General features: G+C 44.2%; 1 protein-coding gene across 3 annotated transcripts in view; it reads right to left on the reverse strand.

The window, feature by feature from the left end:
• Positions 1-19,989, reverse strand: part of SIGLEC1 (sialic acid binding Ig like lectin 1) — a 152,155-nt gene that overhangs the window by 51,068 nt on the left and 81,098 nt on the right. For 2 of the 3 annotated variants that reach the window (XM_073649734.1, XM_073649725.1), the window contains exons 9-15: positions 14,149-14,445; positions 12,513-12,770; positions 11,028-11,327; positions 9,295-9,549; positions 8,822-9,121; positions 4,554-4,808; positions 2,101-2,400 (exon numbers count right to left, since the gene is read on the reverse strand). In XM_073649734.1, coding sequence (XP_073505835.1) covers positions 2,101-2,400; positions 4,554-4,808; positions 8,822-9,121; positions 9,295-9,549; positions 11,028-11,327; positions 12,513-12,770; positions 14,149-14,445 — 1,965 coding nt within the window. The remainder of the gene's footprint in view (positions 1-2,100; positions 2,401-4,553; positions 4,809-8,821; positions 9,122-9,294; positions 9,550-11,027; positions 11,328-12,512; positions 12,771-14,148; positions 14,446-19,989) is intronic. The other variant, XM_073649743.1, reaches the window with a different exon arrangement.

Consider the following 19,989-nt stretch of genomic DNA (forward strand, 5'->3'; position numbering starts at 1 on the left):
GCTATTCCATGCGAGAAATTGCCCAGAAACTGCAGATTTCCTACAATGGTGTGTACTACTCCCTTCAGAGGAGAGCACAAACAGGCTCTAACCAGAGTAGAAAGAGAAGTGGGAGGCCCCGCTGCACAACTGAGCAACAAGACAAGTACATTAGAGTCTCTAGTTGGAGAAATCGACGCCTCACAGCTCCTCAACTGGCAGCTTCATTAAATAGTACATGCAAAACGCCAGTGTCAATGTCTACAGTGAAGAGGCGACTCCGGGATGCTGGCCTTCAGGGCAAAGTGGCAAAGAAAAAGCCATATCTGAGACTGGCTAAAAAAGGAAAAGATTAATATGGGCAAAAGAACACAGACATTGGACAGAGGAAGATTGGAAAAAAGTTTTATGGACAGACGAATCAAAGTTTGAGGTGATTGGATCACACAGAAGAACATTTGTGAGATGCAGAACAACTGAAAAGATGCTGGAGGAGTGCCTGACGCCATCTGTCAAGCATGGTGGAGGTAATGTGATGGTCTGGGGTTGCTTTGGTGCTGGTAAAGTGGGAGATTTGTACAAGGTAAATGGGATTTTGAATAAGGAAGGCTATCACTCTCTTTTTCAACGCCATGCCATACCCTGTGGACAGAGCTTGATTGGAGCCAATTTCATCCTAAAACAGGACAATGACCCAAAGCACACCTCCAAATTATGCATGAACTATTTAGGGAAGAAGCAGGCAGCTGGTATTCTATCTGTAATGGAGTGGCCAGCGCAGTCACCAGATCTCAACCCCATTGAGCTGTTGTGGGAGCAGCTTGACCGTATGGTACAACGCAAAAAGTGCCCATCAAGCCAATCCAACTTGTGGGAGGGGCTTCAGGAAGCATGGGGGGAAATGTCTCAAGAAACCTCAGCAAATTAACAGCTAGAATGCCAAAGGTCTGCAATGCTGGAATTGCTGCAAAGGAGCATTCTGTGACCAAAGCAAAGTTTGAAGGAGAAATTTATTCTTTCTAAGAAAAATCATTATTTCTAAAATTGTCAATGTCTGGGCGATATTTTCTAATCATTTTGCAACTCATTTGATAAATAAAAGTATGAGTTTTCATGGAAAACACAAAATTGTCTGGGTGACCCCAAACTTTTGAACAAGCAGCCTTGTTTGAATAAACCAATTGCCTCTGCTCTATCGCTCTGCTACACTTTATTGCATGGGAGATAGATAGAAGGAGCTGCCTATCTCATTATCCTGACACGATGCACAATACAAAGTTATATTGTGGTACCGTGTTAGCCAGAAAAATCAATGTAATTACTTTTATGCCCAAAAATAACAAAGTATTCTCGGAGTGATACCTTTATTGGCTAACCAGAAAAAAAATATATATGCAAGCTTGTGTACACACAATTAATAATGAACTGGACACGCCTGTGGGAAAACATTTCTCTGGCCCGGAACACTGTATGACAGATCTAAAAGTTTTAATTCTAAAAGGTCATTTCAAAGACGACAGAGAGAGAAAAAATTGGGAATTTAAATGGATAAGAATGTTCAATTCCTTGACAACAGGACTCAATCTAACACCTGGATTTATGACTCACTGCATGGATTCAATTCACACCTCCACCAGACGGTCTCCAGATGATTAAACATTACCACAGACTTGTCATTTGCAACTAAAAACCCTGAATTTGATCTCTTTAACTTATCATTAGGAGACATCACCCCTTACACCTAATGAACTAATGTCTTGCTGTAACATCTCTTAAATGTTGTGAGTTTTGTCTTATCAATTCATTTGTAATATATGCCTGAATAAGGAGCTTCTGTGCTCTGAAAGCTTGCATATATATATTTTTTCCTGGTTAGCCAATAAAGGTATCACTCCGAGAATACTTTTGTCATTTTTGGGCATAAAAGTATTTACGTCGATATTCCTGACACAGAATTGTTACCAAAGTTTCTGAAAAGAACTCAAAAACAAGAACCCAGGGAATTTTGGAACCAAAAGCAGCTTCCAGACAAAATATATTGTATTCATTTGTGCCACAGGGAAAGAAAACATTTTTGTGTTTGCCTCTCCTTCAATAATTTTCACCTTGGTTGCAGTTTACCTTCCACATTAAAGCTAACGTTGGCTTGGTTCGTTCCCAGGAGGTTTTTGGCAACCAGAACATAGTTCCCCTGGTCAGAGGACTTGATGTTTGTGATTTCCAATCTCAACATGTCTGGTGAAAAGTACACCTGTGTCCTCTCGCTGGACCTTCCACCATCACCAGAAGAAGCTATCAGTTGTCCATCTTTATATAAAAACAGATCTGATGGTGGATTACTGTCAACGCGGCCCAGAATAATGGCTGCTCCGCTGTGCTTTGTATCCAAAAATGATTTTATGCGAACATTTTTTGGAGGATCTGTACAGAAAAAGTAAAAAACATCATGGGACAATATATTAGCTTTGCTTGTATGCTGGCCTTATACCTTATACACGTAACCTTGATGATAGGAAAGAGGGAGATAGTTTCTTAAAAAAATAATTAAAAGAGCCTCCAAGATTCCAGACCTGCCCTCCAAAGGTCGTGAAGCTGAGAATATGGATGAAAACAAAATAAGTTTCCCAATTGGTAAATCCCCTTCTACTTCAACGCTACCACTGCGGTGGTCCATCCTATCCGTTACCTGTCCTGTGGAGATGACGTGCCAATTAGGCAGTGGCCAATCATCAGCCTTAGTGGTGATGGGTGAACAGCCATTACAGTATGGACATTTTGGTTTCAGATCCCCCCTTTATTGCAAACTTGAAAAAGAACTTCTAAACTCTGAAACGTTGCTGCTTTACTTTGGTGGATTTGTAGCTTTACTAAACTTCACATTATTTTGCATTATCTCATTGTGTGCCGTCCATTTGTTTCTTTGCAAAATCGATTGTAATGTTGACCTGCAACAATGGGTTACCGAAAGGACCTACACTCACCTATCTCCTACACTACGACAGTCAGTGTGCTGCTCTCTTGGATACTGATCAGCACTTGGTCATTGAGGCTGCAAGTCTATATGTGTGTCATCATTGTAGGACACTTAGGGTACATCCACATCAGCCGATGTGCACCGTTAAAAGACCGGCGGTCATTTTATAGCCTGTTTATAAAGGCCTTAGATGGACACAAAAAGCATAGGCTGCCGTTGTTCTCGTTTACACAGGATGTTTTTCTGCTGAGAAAGGTGATATTTTGGGCTAACCAAAAGATCATTTCACCGGACGAACAAGTGTTGAGTGATCGGCAGCCTCTTTAGACTGCATGATTAACGGGAAAAGAGTGATAATCAGGCAGTGTCGCTGCACCTTTAGAGAAGACCAGTTGGACAATCGGCACAGTGGCACTGAATCGGTGGGGGAGTTACCAGGTGAGTAATAGTTATTAGAAGTTCATCGAAGTTTCAGACAACTACTTCAGACTAAAGCTGCTAGAATACTAAAAGTTTCTTGACACTTTATCCAATGCTTTACACGACACCTTGGAGTCTGTTCGCTGCCAATGATAGCTTATATTCATTGATATTTTGATGTAAGTAGCGTTGTAAGAAAATTTTAGGGTCAAGAACTAAGTTACAGCGGAAACCACAAGTCAGTCCCTGATATATGACACCAATGGTGGACGTAATTGACTTAACATGGGTTTTGGAAGAGTTTCTATGAAATCAAGATGAATTTCCAAAAGGAGTCTCCAATGTAAACCTGACTGTGCCGTTTATAACAGCTTCTATAGAGTTACAGATGTACATACTCCACCACTACCAGCACTGTTTCTCATAGACAAGATCACACGGAGTAAATAGACACTTTTTCATGGGTGTTAAATGAAATATGTAAGCAGGTTTTGCCATGTAATTTGAGAGCAGCATGATGTAGGATCAGAAACCCTGATTCCAGTAATGTGTCACTTACTGGGCTGATTGATGTCATTCTGATAAAATCCCTGATTTCTCTGGTCCGGATCTACCAATTATCAGAATGTTGAGCAGTGTATAGCTCCGCCCACACCACTGATTGGCAGATTTTTGTGTACATAGTGCAGAAAGCTGCCAGTCAGTGTTGGGGGGCGGAGCTACACAGGACAGGAGGACTAGGAGGCATGAGAAAACTAGTCCTCTACTGATAATCTACTGGTGATAAGCAGCCCAGTAAGTGACACATCACTGGAATCAGGCTCTCAGCCCCTACATTATGCTGCTCTCAGATTAAATAAAAAAACCTGGTGACAGATTCCCTTTAAGGCAATATATGTGGAATGTGGAATGTTCCTTTGGTGGCACACATCTGTATCCCGTAGACTAACCAAGGAGACCATAGTGTAGAGGGCGGTCAACGCATCTTTTCATCATCGTTACAAATTGGCCGTAGGAATCTGTGTTATAGTTCTATCTCCAGAAGAATTGATTGTTAGAAAACAAAGGGGATGAGAAATTGACTCAAAGTTTATGGAAAGAGTGTAGATGGAAAAACAACTACAAGATCCTTCTGTCCTCGGGAACATGATTGGGGGCATTATTATACCATAATACTTACATATGACGTTCAAGATAACCGCCTGGGAAACCTTGGTTCCATGTTGACCCTGAACGCGGCAGTGAAATGCTCCACTCTCTTCACTGATCACATTAGCAAACGTCAGCGTGTCTCTGGAACTCTCTGAATACTTGACTCCATTTTTATACCAAGTGTACGTTGCTTCACTTTCATCATCAGTAGCGACTGCACAGGTCATGTTCACAGCCTGTCCTTCTTCTACCACCGATGATGGACTGATCACAATTGCGGTGGCTGTAAGACAACAGGACGAACTGAATAGGCAAGAAATGTCCACCTTGTCCACGAGGTTGCATGTGATAAAATCGTTTCATCTACAGACGGTGCGTCAGTCATATACCTGATGACGCTTAAAATATTTGTACCAATATTAAAGATTAGAAAACCCCTAAAATATTATTTATACTGAATAACAGTAACATAACAGCTGGTGAAGATATAATGGAACTGAATATTTATCATTGTTTGGCGCTAAAATATTCTTTATGTTAATAAAGTTAATTGTTGCACTGATGGATGTTCCCTTTGAGGAGTTGAGGTCCTTGTTGGCATATACAACAGGTTAGGACTTATTATAAGTGAAAGGAGGACTTTATACTAACCAGACAGCAGATGGCGATAGTGTGTAAAGTTATATGCTTGCTGTAATGGGGTAGGAAAGCTCTCAATTGTTGGTTGTTTTTACTTTCTGTGTTTTCTTTTCTTTCCTGAATGTGTTACGTCAGCAGCACACGGACTGTGTGACATTGAATTGTATCTCATATTTAACCAGTATGAAGTAAATACTGTTTACTCAAGATATCTTGCTGATTGAAGCTCTCGTAAGTAAAGCGGTGACTGTAAGAAGATGCACTCTGCGACAGTCCTCTGGTGTGACACAATTGTTATAATATTGAAAAAAAGCCCAAGATTAATAATTGGGCGAAGACAAGCCTAGATATGGTGCTCTAAGGCTGGACAGAGTCAAGACCACCCAGGAAGATTAAGAGGGCAGTGTTAAGCCATTTACGAAGAAGTGAGCCCAACATTATAGGTAATATTGAAAGCCTCATCAATGAGAAGAAGGAGACAATCCCAGCTAGTGTGTCTGTAGGCTAGAGGGATAGGCATTATTGACTTCGCCAGTCAATTACCAGGGTCTGTTGTGCTATTACCCCAACTAAAGACTGTGGCCTTATTTTGTTAAAAAACATCACAAAAAAAGGCAGAGCCTTACCAACACCAAGTCAGATTACCAATGTACTCGAAGGATGAAGCAGACCCCCATGATAAAGGCGGGGGCAGCACAGGTGCAATGTACTGATGGAGCAACCACTCACAAACCGACCAATTCATAGAAGGTGGTGGCTGCCTAATATTAAAAATGCACACAGATGACTCTTGCATAGGGTGCCAGTCACACAGATACATGTGATGTAGATTGGCTTACAGCCAATTGATGACTCCTATAGTATTATATTAGGCGGGCTGCCCAGCACTATACACAGCGGGGAAAATAAGTATTTCATATATTTGATACGCTGCCGATTTTGCAAGTTTTCCCTCCTACAAAGAACAGAGAGGTCTGTAATTTTTATCGTAGGTCACTTCACCTGTGAGAGACAGAATCTACAAATAAAAACTGAAAATCACATTGTATGATTTTTACATAATTAAATTGTACTTTATTGCATGAAATAAGTATTTAATCACCGACCAACCAGCAAGAATTCTGCCTCTCACAGACCTGTTAGCTTTTCTTTGAGAAGCCTCCTACTCTGGACTCATTACCTGTATTAATTGCACCTGTTTGATCTCGTTACCTGTATAAAAGACACCAGTCCACACACTCAATCACACTCCAACCTCTCCACCATGGCCAAGACCAAAGAGCTGTTTAGGGGCACTTCGGGGACAAATTGTAGACCTGCACAAGGCTGGGATGGGCAACAGGACAATAGGCAAGGAGCTTGGTGAGAAGGCAACAACTGTTGGCACAATTATTAGAAAATGGAAGAAGCACAAGATAACTGTCAATCTTCCTCGGTCTGGGGCTCCATGCAAGATCTCGCATCGTGGGGTAAGGATGATTCTGAGAAACTTCAGGAATCAGCCCAGAACTACACGGGAGGACCTGGTCAATGACCTGAAGAGAGCTGGGACCACAGTCTCAAACATTACCATTAGTAACACACTACGCCGTCATGGATTAAAATCCTGCGCGGCACGCAAGGTTCCCCTGCTCACACCAGCACATGTCCAGGCCTGTTTGAAGTTCGCCAATGACCATCTGGATGATCCAGAGGAGGCATGGGAGGAGGTAATGTGGTCAGATGAGACCAAAATGGAACTTTTTTGTATCAACTGGGTTTGGAGGAAGAAGAAGGATTAGTATAAACCCAAGAACACCGTCCCAACCGTGAAGCATGGTAAGAGAAACATCATACTTTGGGATAGTTTTCTGCAAAGTGGACTGGACGACTGCACCGTAATGAAGGGAGGATTGATGGGGTCGTGTATCGCGAGATTTTAGCCAACAACCTCCTTCCCTCAGTAAGAGCATTGAAGATGGGTTGTGGCTGAGACTTCCAGCATGACAATGACCCGAAACACACAGCCAGGGCAACTAAGGAGCGGCTCTGTAAGAAGCATTTCAAGGTCCTGGAGTGGCCTCTCCAACCCAATAGACAATCTTTGGAGGGAGCTGAAACTCAATGTTGCCCAGCGACTGCCCCGAAACCTGAAAGATCTGGAGAAGATCTGTATGGAGGAGGGGGCCAAAATCCCTGCTGCAGTGTGTGCAAACCTGGTCAAGAGCTACAGGGAACGTCTGACCTCTGTAATTGCAGACAAAGGTTTCTGGACAAAATATTAAGTTCTGTTTTTTTATTGTATCAAATACTTTTTTCATGCAATAAAATGCAAATTATTTCTGTAAAAATGATACAATGTGATTTTCTGTTTTTTTTTTTTAGATTCTGTCTCTCACAGGTGAAGTGACCTACGATAAAAATGACAGACCTCTCCGTTCTTTGTAGGAGGGAAAACTTGCAAAATCGGCAGCGTATCAAATACTTATATTCCCCGCTGTAAGTGCACTCCACAAGGACAGACACCCCAGTTGACTCAACCAACAAAAAAAGGGCCAGACTGCATCCTGAATAAAAATAGAAAATGCAAAATAAAAATATGAAAAATGATGTATAATTGTTGGTTGGGTGGATTGGGGTGTCTGTCATTGTGGGGTGCACTTATATAGCACTGTGCAGCCCGCCACACCTACCTGTGTGACTGGCACTCTATGCAAACCCCACCTGTGTGCCACCTCCTCCATGAATTGATAGGTTTGTGAGTGGTTGCCCCATCAGTATTTTGCACCTGTGCTGCCCCCCCGCCTTTATCATGGGGGTCTGCTGCATCCTGCTGGTGCATTGGTGGTCTTGGTAAGGCTGTTTCTTTTTCTGTGATGTTTTTTTGAATTTATGACCTTATTTTGTTGTCAGAATCAACTGATGATGAACCATGTTATCTTTCCCAGTACAGTCACATTTCAGACATTTAAAGTAAGCGGGACCGGGCATCGAAGTCTTTCCCTTGGATTTCCTCTATGTAACAAAATAAACTATTGTTGTAAATCTGTCTCTGCCCATCACAACCCAATATCATAAGAGCGCATTGGCATGGCTAAAAAAGGTATTCCCATCTCGAACATTTATGGCATATCCACAGGATATGGCACCAATGTATACTGGATGCAGATCCCACCAATGAGACCTGCGAGTGGCTGAGAATGGGGCCCCGGCAGATGCATCTATTAGGGGAGAAGTGGTCAGAGTCCCCATTCATTTGTGCAGGAATTCTGACCCCTTCTCTGCTGGAAGCTGCACAAAATGGGGCCTCATCCTATTGGTAGGACCCATATATATTACCCTGTGCATATGACATAACTGTTCATGATGGGAATACCCCTTTAATTTCTAGCTGCAAATGTGGCTCACATAGTTCCTACATATCTATACTATGGAGCCATTGACAATTTTGCCACCTTGTTCTACTCTCTTCAGTCAGAGGCATACAGAGACATGTCATGGGCCCCAATACAACAATGGGAGTCTTCACCTGAATTTTGCCATTGTTCATGAGCCCATGGGTAAGATGGTGTCTCTATTGGTGAAATAATTGCATTGGCGCTGTTCAGATACCTTCAAGGGGTTGTACATTATAAGCAAAAGCAAAAAAGAGATAGAAAACTCAGTAGCCTGTCATACTTTGTGCGGTGAAGTTGATGGTTGCTCTTGACTCCCCGATGGAATTGTTTGCTGCGCAAAGATACGTTCCTTCATCTTCCAGTCTAACGTCACCGATCTCCATCTTTATCATATTCTGTGATGAGGATACTCTTATCCTGCCACTCGGGGATCCCTTGGAGTCAGAGGACCATATCATCAAGTCTCTAAAGTACAACGCCAAGCTGGATGGTGGGTCACTGTCTACGGAGCACTGAACGATACCGATCTGCCCGCTCTGTGCTTCCAAAAAAGATGACATTACTGGTACTCGCGGGGCATCTGAAAAACAATTGAGTGATTTCCTCGAGAGCTGTGACCAAGGTACATAAGTAAAACACTCATTAATCATTTTATGAAGTTCTTCTATTTTGGACTGAGATATCGGATTCGATTAAATCAAACTTTTGGATCACAAAAAAGTTGTAAACGGTTTAAGCACAACCCTTACTTACAAGACACGTGGAGGAAGACTGATGGAGAAGCACTGCTATCCTCGGCTCCTTGGACAGCGCAGTGATAATATCCAGTGTCGCTGTCCTTTACATTGTCAAACACCAGTGAGCTGTCCGTGGTCTTCGTAAGCCATCTGCTGTTCTTGTACCAGATGTTTTCTGTCTCCCCCAACTGTGACTTCATAAAGTCACATGTCATGGTCACCTGGGAACCTTCCAGAACATCCGGAGATGGAGACACCAAGACTCTGGCAGCTACAAAAGAAGTAACAAGTAGGTCCTAAAATATTAATTTAAGGTCTACTATAGTCCCCGAGTGTCCACTCCTTGTCTTGTAGTATTCTTTCCATCTGTTTCTAACTTATCATCATGTTTAACATATAATGCTAATAGTTAATGGTGGGTTACAATTTCAGTCTATAAATTGACGCATAAGAGGCGTCTGTCGGCACAAAATAACTGTTGACGCACAACGTCTTGTAGGAGACATAATAATGGTAAAAATCAGACCATTAATGTTCTAATCTATTGCTAAATTGTCAAGAAATCCTTCTATAATCATATACGTTAAGTAGGTGTTCAGTGGCCGAGCAGCTCAATGCTCCATCGCACCTTCTTGTTACCCGTCTATCTCTGACCTTCCCTGGTTAGTCAGAGCTGTCAATCACAGGAGAGTATGGCGGATATAAATGTAGAACAAGTAGGTGGGATGGTGCTCTAAGCTACTCAGCCACAACAAGGGTGCAATGAGCACTACATTAGCAGATTTGAATAAAGAACGATTTAGGGCAAATATTTGGACCCTTATATTTATCAAGACCAGTGATTTTTTTTGCCAGTCTTGGTGAGGTGTCTGTGCACCGAGCCAGATATCTTACCCCGGTGAGTTTTCTGGCATAGGGAACACCACAGCTCATCATGAATTATCAAGATCTCAAGGTGCCCCAAAAAGGGGAGGATTCTGTCAAAGTGCTTTGATGAATCAGGGCCTAAAGATATAATTTTAATGGCGATATCACCTACTAGATGCTCTTTTTAGTTTGAACAGTCATTTTATTCCATAAAACTTTAATATCTATTGGCCAAGTTCTCACTGAGCCGAGAGCATTGCCTCCTGGCTCCCTGATACATGTACATTCTTTTTACGGCCAAGGGTACATGTGTTCCAAATTGATGCCGCTAGACATCTCTGGTGGTGGCTGATCTCCTGTGAGAATAAAGGGTCTGGTATGTTGAAATTCAATATTCCCGATCGATTTTTACACTGACATCTGCCATTGAGTGAGAGCTCAATAAAATTTTGGATGACGACTTGTTTGGACGACTTTGCTATTGTGTGTACAATATGACCACCTTTATTGTAGAAATGGCAGCAAAATTGTTCATAGACCACAAAGTTTCAGTCAATATTTTTCAAAAGGGACCCCCTGCTGACATTGGGTCAGACTACCTTCTTATTCTGGAACACTTATGGGTTACCCACCTTCCTCCACACTCTTTTTAGAAAACGCTAGTTGTCCCTTCTATTTTTTCTAACTTTTCAATGTAGAGTAGGATCCCATGAGAGATGTGGATGGTGCCAACGTGAACCCTACAACTTTGTGCTATCTAGTCTGGAATGAATGAATATTGAATGAATGATAATAACATGAAATGTGTATTGATGTATTGGATACACGTAGATGATGTAATATTAGAGCATGAGGAATTTTACTACAGAATGAAGAACTTACTCTGCACATGGAAATACAAAGACTGAGTCGTGGATCCGATACTGTTTCTGGCCATACAGTTGTACCTTCCTTCATCTTCGAGCTTTAGATTCTTAATATTCACCGTTAACTCATTATGGGATGATGTAACCCGGTATCGGGAATTCATGGAGTCAGTGGATCGGCTGGAAGCCATCACTTGGTCTCCTCTATAAAGCGACATCTCAGCTGATGGGAAACTGTCTACGGTACAGCGGATAAAAGCCGATTTACCATCTGCCGTGTCCTGAAAGGACAACACCCGGAGCTGCCTTGGTGCATCTGTGCAATGCAAGAGAAGGTGTATTACAAATTCATGCTATTTCGTAATAATCATTAATTATTCAGTGCTTTATCATTACTATTGAACTACATGATGAATAATAAAAATTTGTTATCCAAGGTGCCAAGTTGGAATGACATAATTATAGCATTTAAGAAAAAAGCAGGAGAAGAAAAACCAACAAAACACACTAAATAGATATCTTGAATGTGGACAACTTTGTTACAGCTCAATCAGCCTGCTGCTATCAGGTCCAGGCATCCTAATCAGGTGCCATATTATAAGGTAAGCTGAAAACTAACAAAAAAAGGAGCGCCAGCCGGCGAGCACAGTAGGTCCAAAAGGGGAGTAGGGGAGATGAAGGATTGAAGCTCCACTTTGTAGGGAGGAGAAAGAGTCCTATCCCCACTTCTTCCAGGTCAGTCTTTACTACTTTCACACTAAGCAATGTAGTGGAAGTTAAACCATATACTGGAGTGATTGCCAATCCAGCTAGAGACTCGCAGAATTAATTTAATAGATAAAAATACTTTTACAACTCAATAACAAATAAACAAACAGAGTCTACTCCCTGTGTGGACATACCGTGCTCGTTGGTTGGCTCTCCCTTTTTTGTTTGTTTTTAGCTGTCCTTCAATAATTATAACATTTGTCAGGTATATTAGGTTTAGGCAACAAGACTACTTGGCTGTGACTTATATGGCGCAGCAGAAGATTGTCATGTTCTGCTGCTGCATCGCAGTGTAATGTAGGTGAATGGGGTTGCATTGTAATCCACAAAGGACAAACAAGTCGTAAAAAGTCAGAACCAGTTGGATTTATTGCGATTTGCTCGTCCCGGTCACTATACCGTACAGGTGGCAATGCGACCTTATTCACTTGCACTATACAGCAATCTTTGGCCATGCAATCTGTGCTCAGGTTAGTCACCATGTTGCCTCCTTCAAGAACAGCATTGTACTTTTGTGGTTTTGGTTGTGTAACACATGCAATAGATCTTTCTCAATGTATTTGATATCTTTGGTGGCGGATTCTATTGACGCAATACAAACTCTATCATGTTTTGCACAGGTTGAAGTTTGCATTGTATTTTGATTTCAGCCATCCGATCTGATACATGTAAGCTTCCAGGGATGACATTGATACCCATGATCACACAAATCAAGGAGCGATCTAGTACTCACAAGCCACGTTCATGCTGACCACAGCTGAGCTCTTGCTGTTCTCGTTGTTCCAGGCTTTGCAATAGTAAAACCCAGAATCTAAACTGTAGACTTGCGGAATTTCCAAGCGTCCGCTCCGTTCTTCCACAAGCAAGACATTGTTCTTATACCAGCTGTAGGTGTAGTTTCCGTTCTCCGTCGAAGTCTTGAGAACGCAGGTTAGATTCACTCCGTTTCCTTCTTGGATGTCGCCAGATGGAGACACAATTATTTTTGCCGCTATATATATATATATATATTTTTTTTAGAAATTTTGAGAAAAAAAAAAAAGAGTTGAGTATTTTGTTACTGTATGACCAGACCATACAAAGATTAAATAGAAAATCACAACCAGGGGGGCGTACTAAAGATTTTATGTGAGGTCTGTGAAATACTACAACCACGATCTGGCAATTGGACTGCAGAAGGAGTAAAAGCCCCTGAACACGACAGTCAATATCTCCAGGAGACTTTTTTCTAATCTCATAAAATTCCTTGAAATAGAATCTATTTGGAGATTCATGATACACAGGAAGTCTAAAATCCGGATGTATTTTACAGATAAAATTATTTAAAAATTGATCCGAGTGCATAGAGAAGAGTCCAGGAATGTGGAGACGAGTCTGATGGGTGACTCTGGTTTGTCCCCACCTATCCCAACACATTGGACAGAACTTTCTCTATTATGCATATGGGTAGAGATCTGTTAAAGGCCCTGAAGACTTATAAAACATGGTTGTTTGTAACAAGGAAGCTTGTCTGTATATTATGTGGTGTAGGCAGCATGAATCTTCCTTCAGGTTCTTCTTTTTTATGATGTCTTATCCCATTAACCACTTTATGATGGATAGCTGATTGTCGAAGGTCTGACATTTAAGGCTCACATCGCGTTTTACCCTCACGTCAGTGGCTCCATCAAGGCTTATGTCTGAAGTCCTTGAAAACAGGATTTGGGCGTATGCGTTGAGTGTAATGATGTGGACGGAGCCACAATGTGCTCTATCAGACATGATTTTCATCTGTATCGATTCGAGGCGGACACCAAAATGTGGTCAACAGCCTCTTGGAGTCCACCTTAACAGAGGTATACGGTCGAAAATATTGCCCGATAGAGCACATTGTGACTCCGTCTACATCATTATGGTCAATGGCGCGGGCAGTGAATTTGTTCAAATTCCATTTTCCAAGGCTTCAAATGTAACCTGTGACGGAGCCAGTAACGTTAGGGTAAGATGAGATGTGAGCCCGGCCTTAAAAGCCAGACTTGAGAGCCCTGACTGTAGGCTAAAATGCCATGTGAACTTAGTCCTAGACTCTCTGCCAACAGCTGACTTAGCCAAGATAAAGGACCAGGGCTATTCTGTGATCTCCTGCATAGCCAGTGGCTTGGGAAAGCTATGGAGGAGAAGCATCACTAATTACCACACATCCGCAGGATCGCTGGCATCCAAAGTAGAGCGAGCTTTTAAACTGTCCATCGTACACAGACGTTTTGTAGGTTATCTCGGAATATTTCTTCTGAGCCATAATTGCTATGGAGATTACCCATATCTGGTACCAAATATGAGACTAATCCAAATGAACCAAGAAGAAAGTAAAGTGCGGCGTCCATACTCACTCTCTGCAGAAAATTCTAGCGCACCCGTCATCTGTCCATATGAGGTGTTCGCTACGCAGACGTACTCCCCTTCATCTTCCAACACAACGTTCTGGATTTCTAGTTGTAAAAAATTTGTTGAAAGAGAAACTTCATATCGCTTGTTGGAAAGACTTTTTGTGCTCGAAGCCACCAAGGTCTTATCGTGATAGAGGAACATCTGTGATGGAGGATCGCTGTTCACGGAGCACTGGATGACCGCTTGTAAAATACCCTGACTTGATACAAGTGAATTCAATGAGAGGTCCCTGGGTGGAACTGAAACAAAATATTAGATTCATGGGACTGTTCATGATAAGGAAAAGTTACGTTACATCGATGACATTCACAATGCCTTCTGTCTTCAGATATAACACCGTTTTTGGAATTTTTTTACAAAATCTCACGTCACGTCACATAAAGGTTCAAGTCAAGATTCAGGATTTTTATAAAGTTGATCTGTTAGAAAAGTTCTGGGATGAAATTGTCAGCTCAAACCCTGGATCTATAGTCAGACTTTCACTGGCCGCTCTGTTCAGCAGAGGCTATGGGTGGCCCTGATGAATTGGAAGTATCGGCACATCTTATGGCTGGTGCCGGTGTATGGATCGGCCCCAGTAGCTGAGTCTACTACACATACAGCAGAAGCTGTCCGTGTTATACAGCTGGCATCTAATTCACCAACAGCGATAAGAGCTAGCTCCAATCGCTGTTAACCCCTAAAAGCCACTCACTCTAGAGGGCATTTCAGACACCCATTGGCTCCCCACGTGATGGAATCCGGTGGAGATTCCCTTACCTGCCATGTTGTTGCTACTATGAATCCTAGTCACAGGCCAGGCTTCATAGGAAACTGTTCTTTTCCCTATAAACTGCAATACTATTGGCATTTCAATAATTAGTTCAAGCGATAAAATGATCAAAGGTCAATTCTAAGAAAAATGAAGGGAAAAAATGTTTACTTTTTTAAATGAATAAAAATCTAAAAATTTGAAGCCCTGCGCTTTTGGAAGCAAAAGTAAAGAAATAATAAAAAAAAAAACATATTTGGTATTGTAGCATCGGCATCTCTGCCCCTTGCTAGGCAGAGACGCCGTCCCTCTCACCTCCCCGCTCCTGGCGCGGCGTCCTCTAGCGCTTCTCTCCCTGCTGCTTCGGGCACGCGCTCCTTCCCCGGCTGTGTGCTTAGGGCGCGCACGCGCGCTCCCCCTCTCTTACAGGGACCGCGTGCGCCGTCCTAAGGTGTCCTCAGCTAATTGCCGGAGGAACTCCCATATATAAGGCACCCCCTCCAAAATGGAGGTGCCCGAGCAATGTTGTTTGCACTGTGTCTGATCTGTGCTTCAGCCCTCAGGTCCGGCTGCTAGCTTGACTTCTCGTCTGCCAGCCTGTTATCTGCCCGTTACCTGCCGAGCCTGCTCACCTGGAGCGCTCACCTGTTACCTGCCTGTTACCTGCCTTGGCTATGTGTCCGCTCACCTGGGAGCATCCGCCTGCCTTGTCTGTCAGACCGCTCACCTGGGAACACCCGCCTGTTACCTGCTGTGTCCGTCAGCCCGCTCACCTGGGAGCACCCGCCTGTTACCTGCCTCGTCTGTCTGCCGGCTCACCTGGGAGTGCCCACCTGTTACCTGCCAGTTACCCGCCTCGTCTGTCTGCCCGCTCACCTGGGAGTGCCCACCTGTTACCTGCCAGTTACCTGCCTCGTCTGTCTGCCGGCTCACCTGGGAGTGCCCACCAGTTACCTGCTAGTTACCCGCCTCGTCTGTCTGCCCGCTCAACAGGGAGCGCCCACCAGTTACCTGCTAGTTACCCGCCTCGTCTGTCTGCCCGCTCACCTGGGAGTGCCCACCTGTTACCTGCCAGTTACCCGCCTCGTCTGTCTGCCCGCTCACCAGGGAGCGCCCACCAGTTACCTGCTAGTTACCCGCCTCGTCTGTCTGCCCGCTCACCTGGGAGTGCCCACCTGTTACCTGCCAGTTACCCGCCTCGTCTGTCTGCCCGCTCACCAGGGAGCGCCCACCAGTTACCTGCTAGTTACCCGCCTCGTCTGTCTGCCCGCTCACCTGGGAGTGCCCACCTGTTACCTGCCAGTTACCTGCCTCGTCTGTCTGCCGGCTCACCTGGGAGTGCCCACCAGTTACCTGCCAGTTACCCGCCTCATCTGTCTGCCCGCTCACCAGGGAGCGCCCACCAGTTACCTGCTAGTTACCCGCCTCGTCTGTCTGCCCGCTCACCTGGGAGTGCCCACCTGTTACCTGCCAGTTACCCGCCTCGTCTGTCTGCCCGCTCACCAGGGAGCGCCCACCAGTTACCTGCTAGTTACCCGCCTCGTCTGTCTGCCCGCTCACCTGGGAGTGCCCACCTGTTACCTGCCAGTTACCTGCCTCGTCTGTCTGCCCGCTCACCAGGGAGCGCCCACCAGTTACCTGCTAGTTACCCGCCTCGTCTGTCTGCCCGCTCACCTGGGAGTGCCCACCTGTTACCTGCCAGTTACCTGCCTCGTCTGTCTGCCGGCTCACCTGGGAGTGCCCACCAGTTACCTGCCAGTTACCCGCCTCGTCTGTCTGCCCGCTCACCTGGGAGCACCTGCCTGTTTCCTGCCAGTTACCTGCCTCGTCTGTCTGCTGGCTCACCAGGGAGCGCCCACCAGTTACCTGCTAGTTACCCGCCTCGTCTGTCTGCCCGCTCACCTGGGAGCGCCCACCTGTTACCTGCCAGTTACCCGCCCCGTCTGTCTGCCCGCTCACCTGGGAGCACCTGCCTGTTTCCTGCCAGCCTGCCTTGAGACCCTGCTGTCACTTGCTGTGACCACCTTCCTGGTAAACCTAAAGACTGCTACTTGCCCTGCTTTCTCGAACTGTGACCACCTGTCTGCTACCAGCGACTTCCACCTGCTTGCAGTGTCCATCCGCCATACCGGTCAGTCCCAGCCATCTGACTCGTGGGAGCCACCTGCTCTCTTACAAGGTCGTCCCCAGAGTAGCACCTGGTTCCTCAGCCCAGATCCTCCCTGGTCACGGTGTCGTTTGCTGCCGTACGTCCAGGGTCGGTTCGGGTGGATACTTAGTCACGCCCCTCTGGGTCCCTCCTTGCACCTCGGCGCAGAGGTTCCACCACCCGGACCCATAACAGGTATCACCACGTTTATAAAAGCCTGATTAATTTTAGCGCAACCGCCATTTTATTTGTACTGGGGCATGGGAGAAGAGATGCCCTCTTTGCAGTAAAGACCCCAGACTGGGTCCTCACCTCACCCCTCCTGCACCCCCCTCAAGTATCTATCTGTCTCTAGGGGGACTGCTGTTTCCTCCCAGTTTGGGAGTTGAACCACCAACAGCAATGGAGGGGAGAGGAATAGGAAGGAGGGGGAGAGAAGCCAACAAACATGCAAAAAACGTTTTGTCTATATTTACACTTCCAAAGCTGCGTCATTCACCCAGTGAAGAGAAAATAGGAGGGGAAAGGGATCCTTGTTCTCCCACAGAATCAGTATTGCTGAGTTATTGTACTAGAGGGGACATGTAACTACCTCTGCATCTTTAACACTAATTCTCTGCTCTAATATCCATAATACACTCTAGTGACATCTAGTGGTCAAAGGTGGTACAATACCTCTTTCCCTTCTCTTCAATTTTAAAGTAGTTATCTATCCATTCTTAACTTTAATAAACTTACCTTCTACTATGTGATCCATCTAAGAAACAACACGGATCTCTAAAATTACCTACTCAACAATCAAAAAAAAAAAAAAAATTTCTCTAGAGCAAAATGGTTAAAATAGGTGGGGGACCTACCAGAGAAGCTAACACACACTCAAAAAGTATAAAAGGAGAGATGGAAAAATTTGTTAAGAAAACTAATACATCTACTACAATGTCATCTAATAAAACGCCGCCTCTCTCTAAGGACCTCTCCACAACTGCTAAGCTCCAGCTAAATGAAGAACAAGATAGCGACATTGATAATGTCGGACAAGACACAAGAGCTATCTCCCATACCTTTATTCAAAATTCTCTCCTCTCCGCCCTGGACCCTCTTTTGAAGAAGATAAAGGACATAAAACAAGAGATAACACAAATAGGTTCCAGGGTTGAAGCACTGGAAACAACCCAAGAATCCTTATGCAATTTTTCAGGAGCGACTGTTGAAAGTTTCCAAAAATGCCAAAACTACTCGAATTCAGCTTTTGATGCCTTGGAAGACCAAGAAAACAGAGGTCGCCGAAACAACCTACAAGTTAGAGGTCTTCCAGAGATGATCCCCCCAGAATCCATTTCCTTTACACTAAAGGTCCTCTTCATACAAATTTTAGGAGGGGAATACCAGGAAGAGATCACCATTGAAAGGGCCCACCGGGCTCTTAGAAGAAAACCAAAACCTTCTGAACTCCCCCGAGACATAATATGCCATCTTCTGAACTATAAAGTGAAAGAGGACATCCTTAAGAAATCCAGGAGCTTGGATAAACTTTATTTTGATGATGCTCAAATCTCAATCTCCCAGGACCTCTCAACTCAGACACTGCAACAAAAGAAGAATACTCAAACCTCTCACAGACGCCTTAAGGATGAAAAGAATTCTTTATACCTGGATGTTCCCTTTCGGCATCTCTTTTTTGGTAGAAGGTAAAAGACTTTTCATACATTCTAGAGAAGATTTGCATGAAGCTCTTACAGCCCTGGACCTTCCTGATATCCAGGTTGAAGACTGGAACCCAGTTCAAGATCTGATGACTTTGCAACCCCCTCCACCAGCATGGGAAACTGTTCCATCCAACCGCACAGGAAAACAGAGGAAAAGGGTGGGAAAACTCACTCCCAAAAGACTGATTTCCGAATAGTTCATGCCAAAATTTGGACAGTGACCCTGTCCTCATTATTCTTCCTAATTTTAGGACAGACGGGAGTTTATTTGCCATGGTCTCTTGTTTAGATTCTACTGGCCCATTCCATTACTGGGCCCCATTTTGCTGAATACTTAGTGTTCAAATTGATTGTTGTTGTTATAATTAGTGATGAGCGAGCACTAAAATGCTTGGGAACTTGTTGCTCGGGTCGAGCACATTGGAATACTCGGGTGCTCGACCCGAGCAATGAGCCCAATGTAAGTCTATGGGAAACTCGAACATTTTTTAGGCGGCTCCCCCCGGCGGTCTGCAGAGGGTCTAAAAATTGCCCAAATTGATGGGAACAGTGCTCAAATGACATGGGAACAGCATGGGGAAGACCCCTGGAAGCATCTCTGACCCCCAGGTCACTGCTCTCAGCAACGTGGTCAGAGTATTACGCCATTTTTACAGACTCACAATAAAGCATACAAAAACTAAACCAAAATGGATTTTCCTGGGAAATATGTTAAGGAACATCCTTTCCAGGGTAATGACTTGTATATAAGGCAAAATAAATAACCAAAAACAAAAATACTCCTCCACACCTTGGGCTATGTTCACACGTAGCGTTTTTGATGCGTTTTTGCACTTTTACATTGCTTTCAACCAAGACAAATGCATTCTCTGGGAAATGTCATTTTAACATTTTACAATCTGGCCATGTGGTGTGTGACACATCATCAGACACATGCATACAGTGCTGAAAAGTCATGGGTACAGCATGGGGAAGACCTCTGGAAGCATCTCTGACTCCAAGGTCACTGCCTAAAAGTGTGTCCATCATTAGTGATCCTTGGCGCATGCGAAGATGCCTCCCGCCATGCACCTGTCGTTGCAGACTTTCAACAATTACCGTCCACGTCCTTGTCCCACTGCAGCGTTCAGTTGTCCCTACCCCATTCCTTGAAATGCAAGCGCAAGTATGCAGCCAG

This window comes from Phyllobates terribilis, unplaced genomic scaffold (assembly GCF_046119375.1).
Source record: "Phyllobates terribilis strain yellow unplaced genomic scaffold, ASM4611937v1 Scaffold_1__5_contigs__length_1240528914, whole genome shotgun sequence".
NCBI lineage: Eukaryota > Metazoa > Chordata > Amphibia > Anura > Dendrobatidae > Phyllobates > Phyllobates terribilis.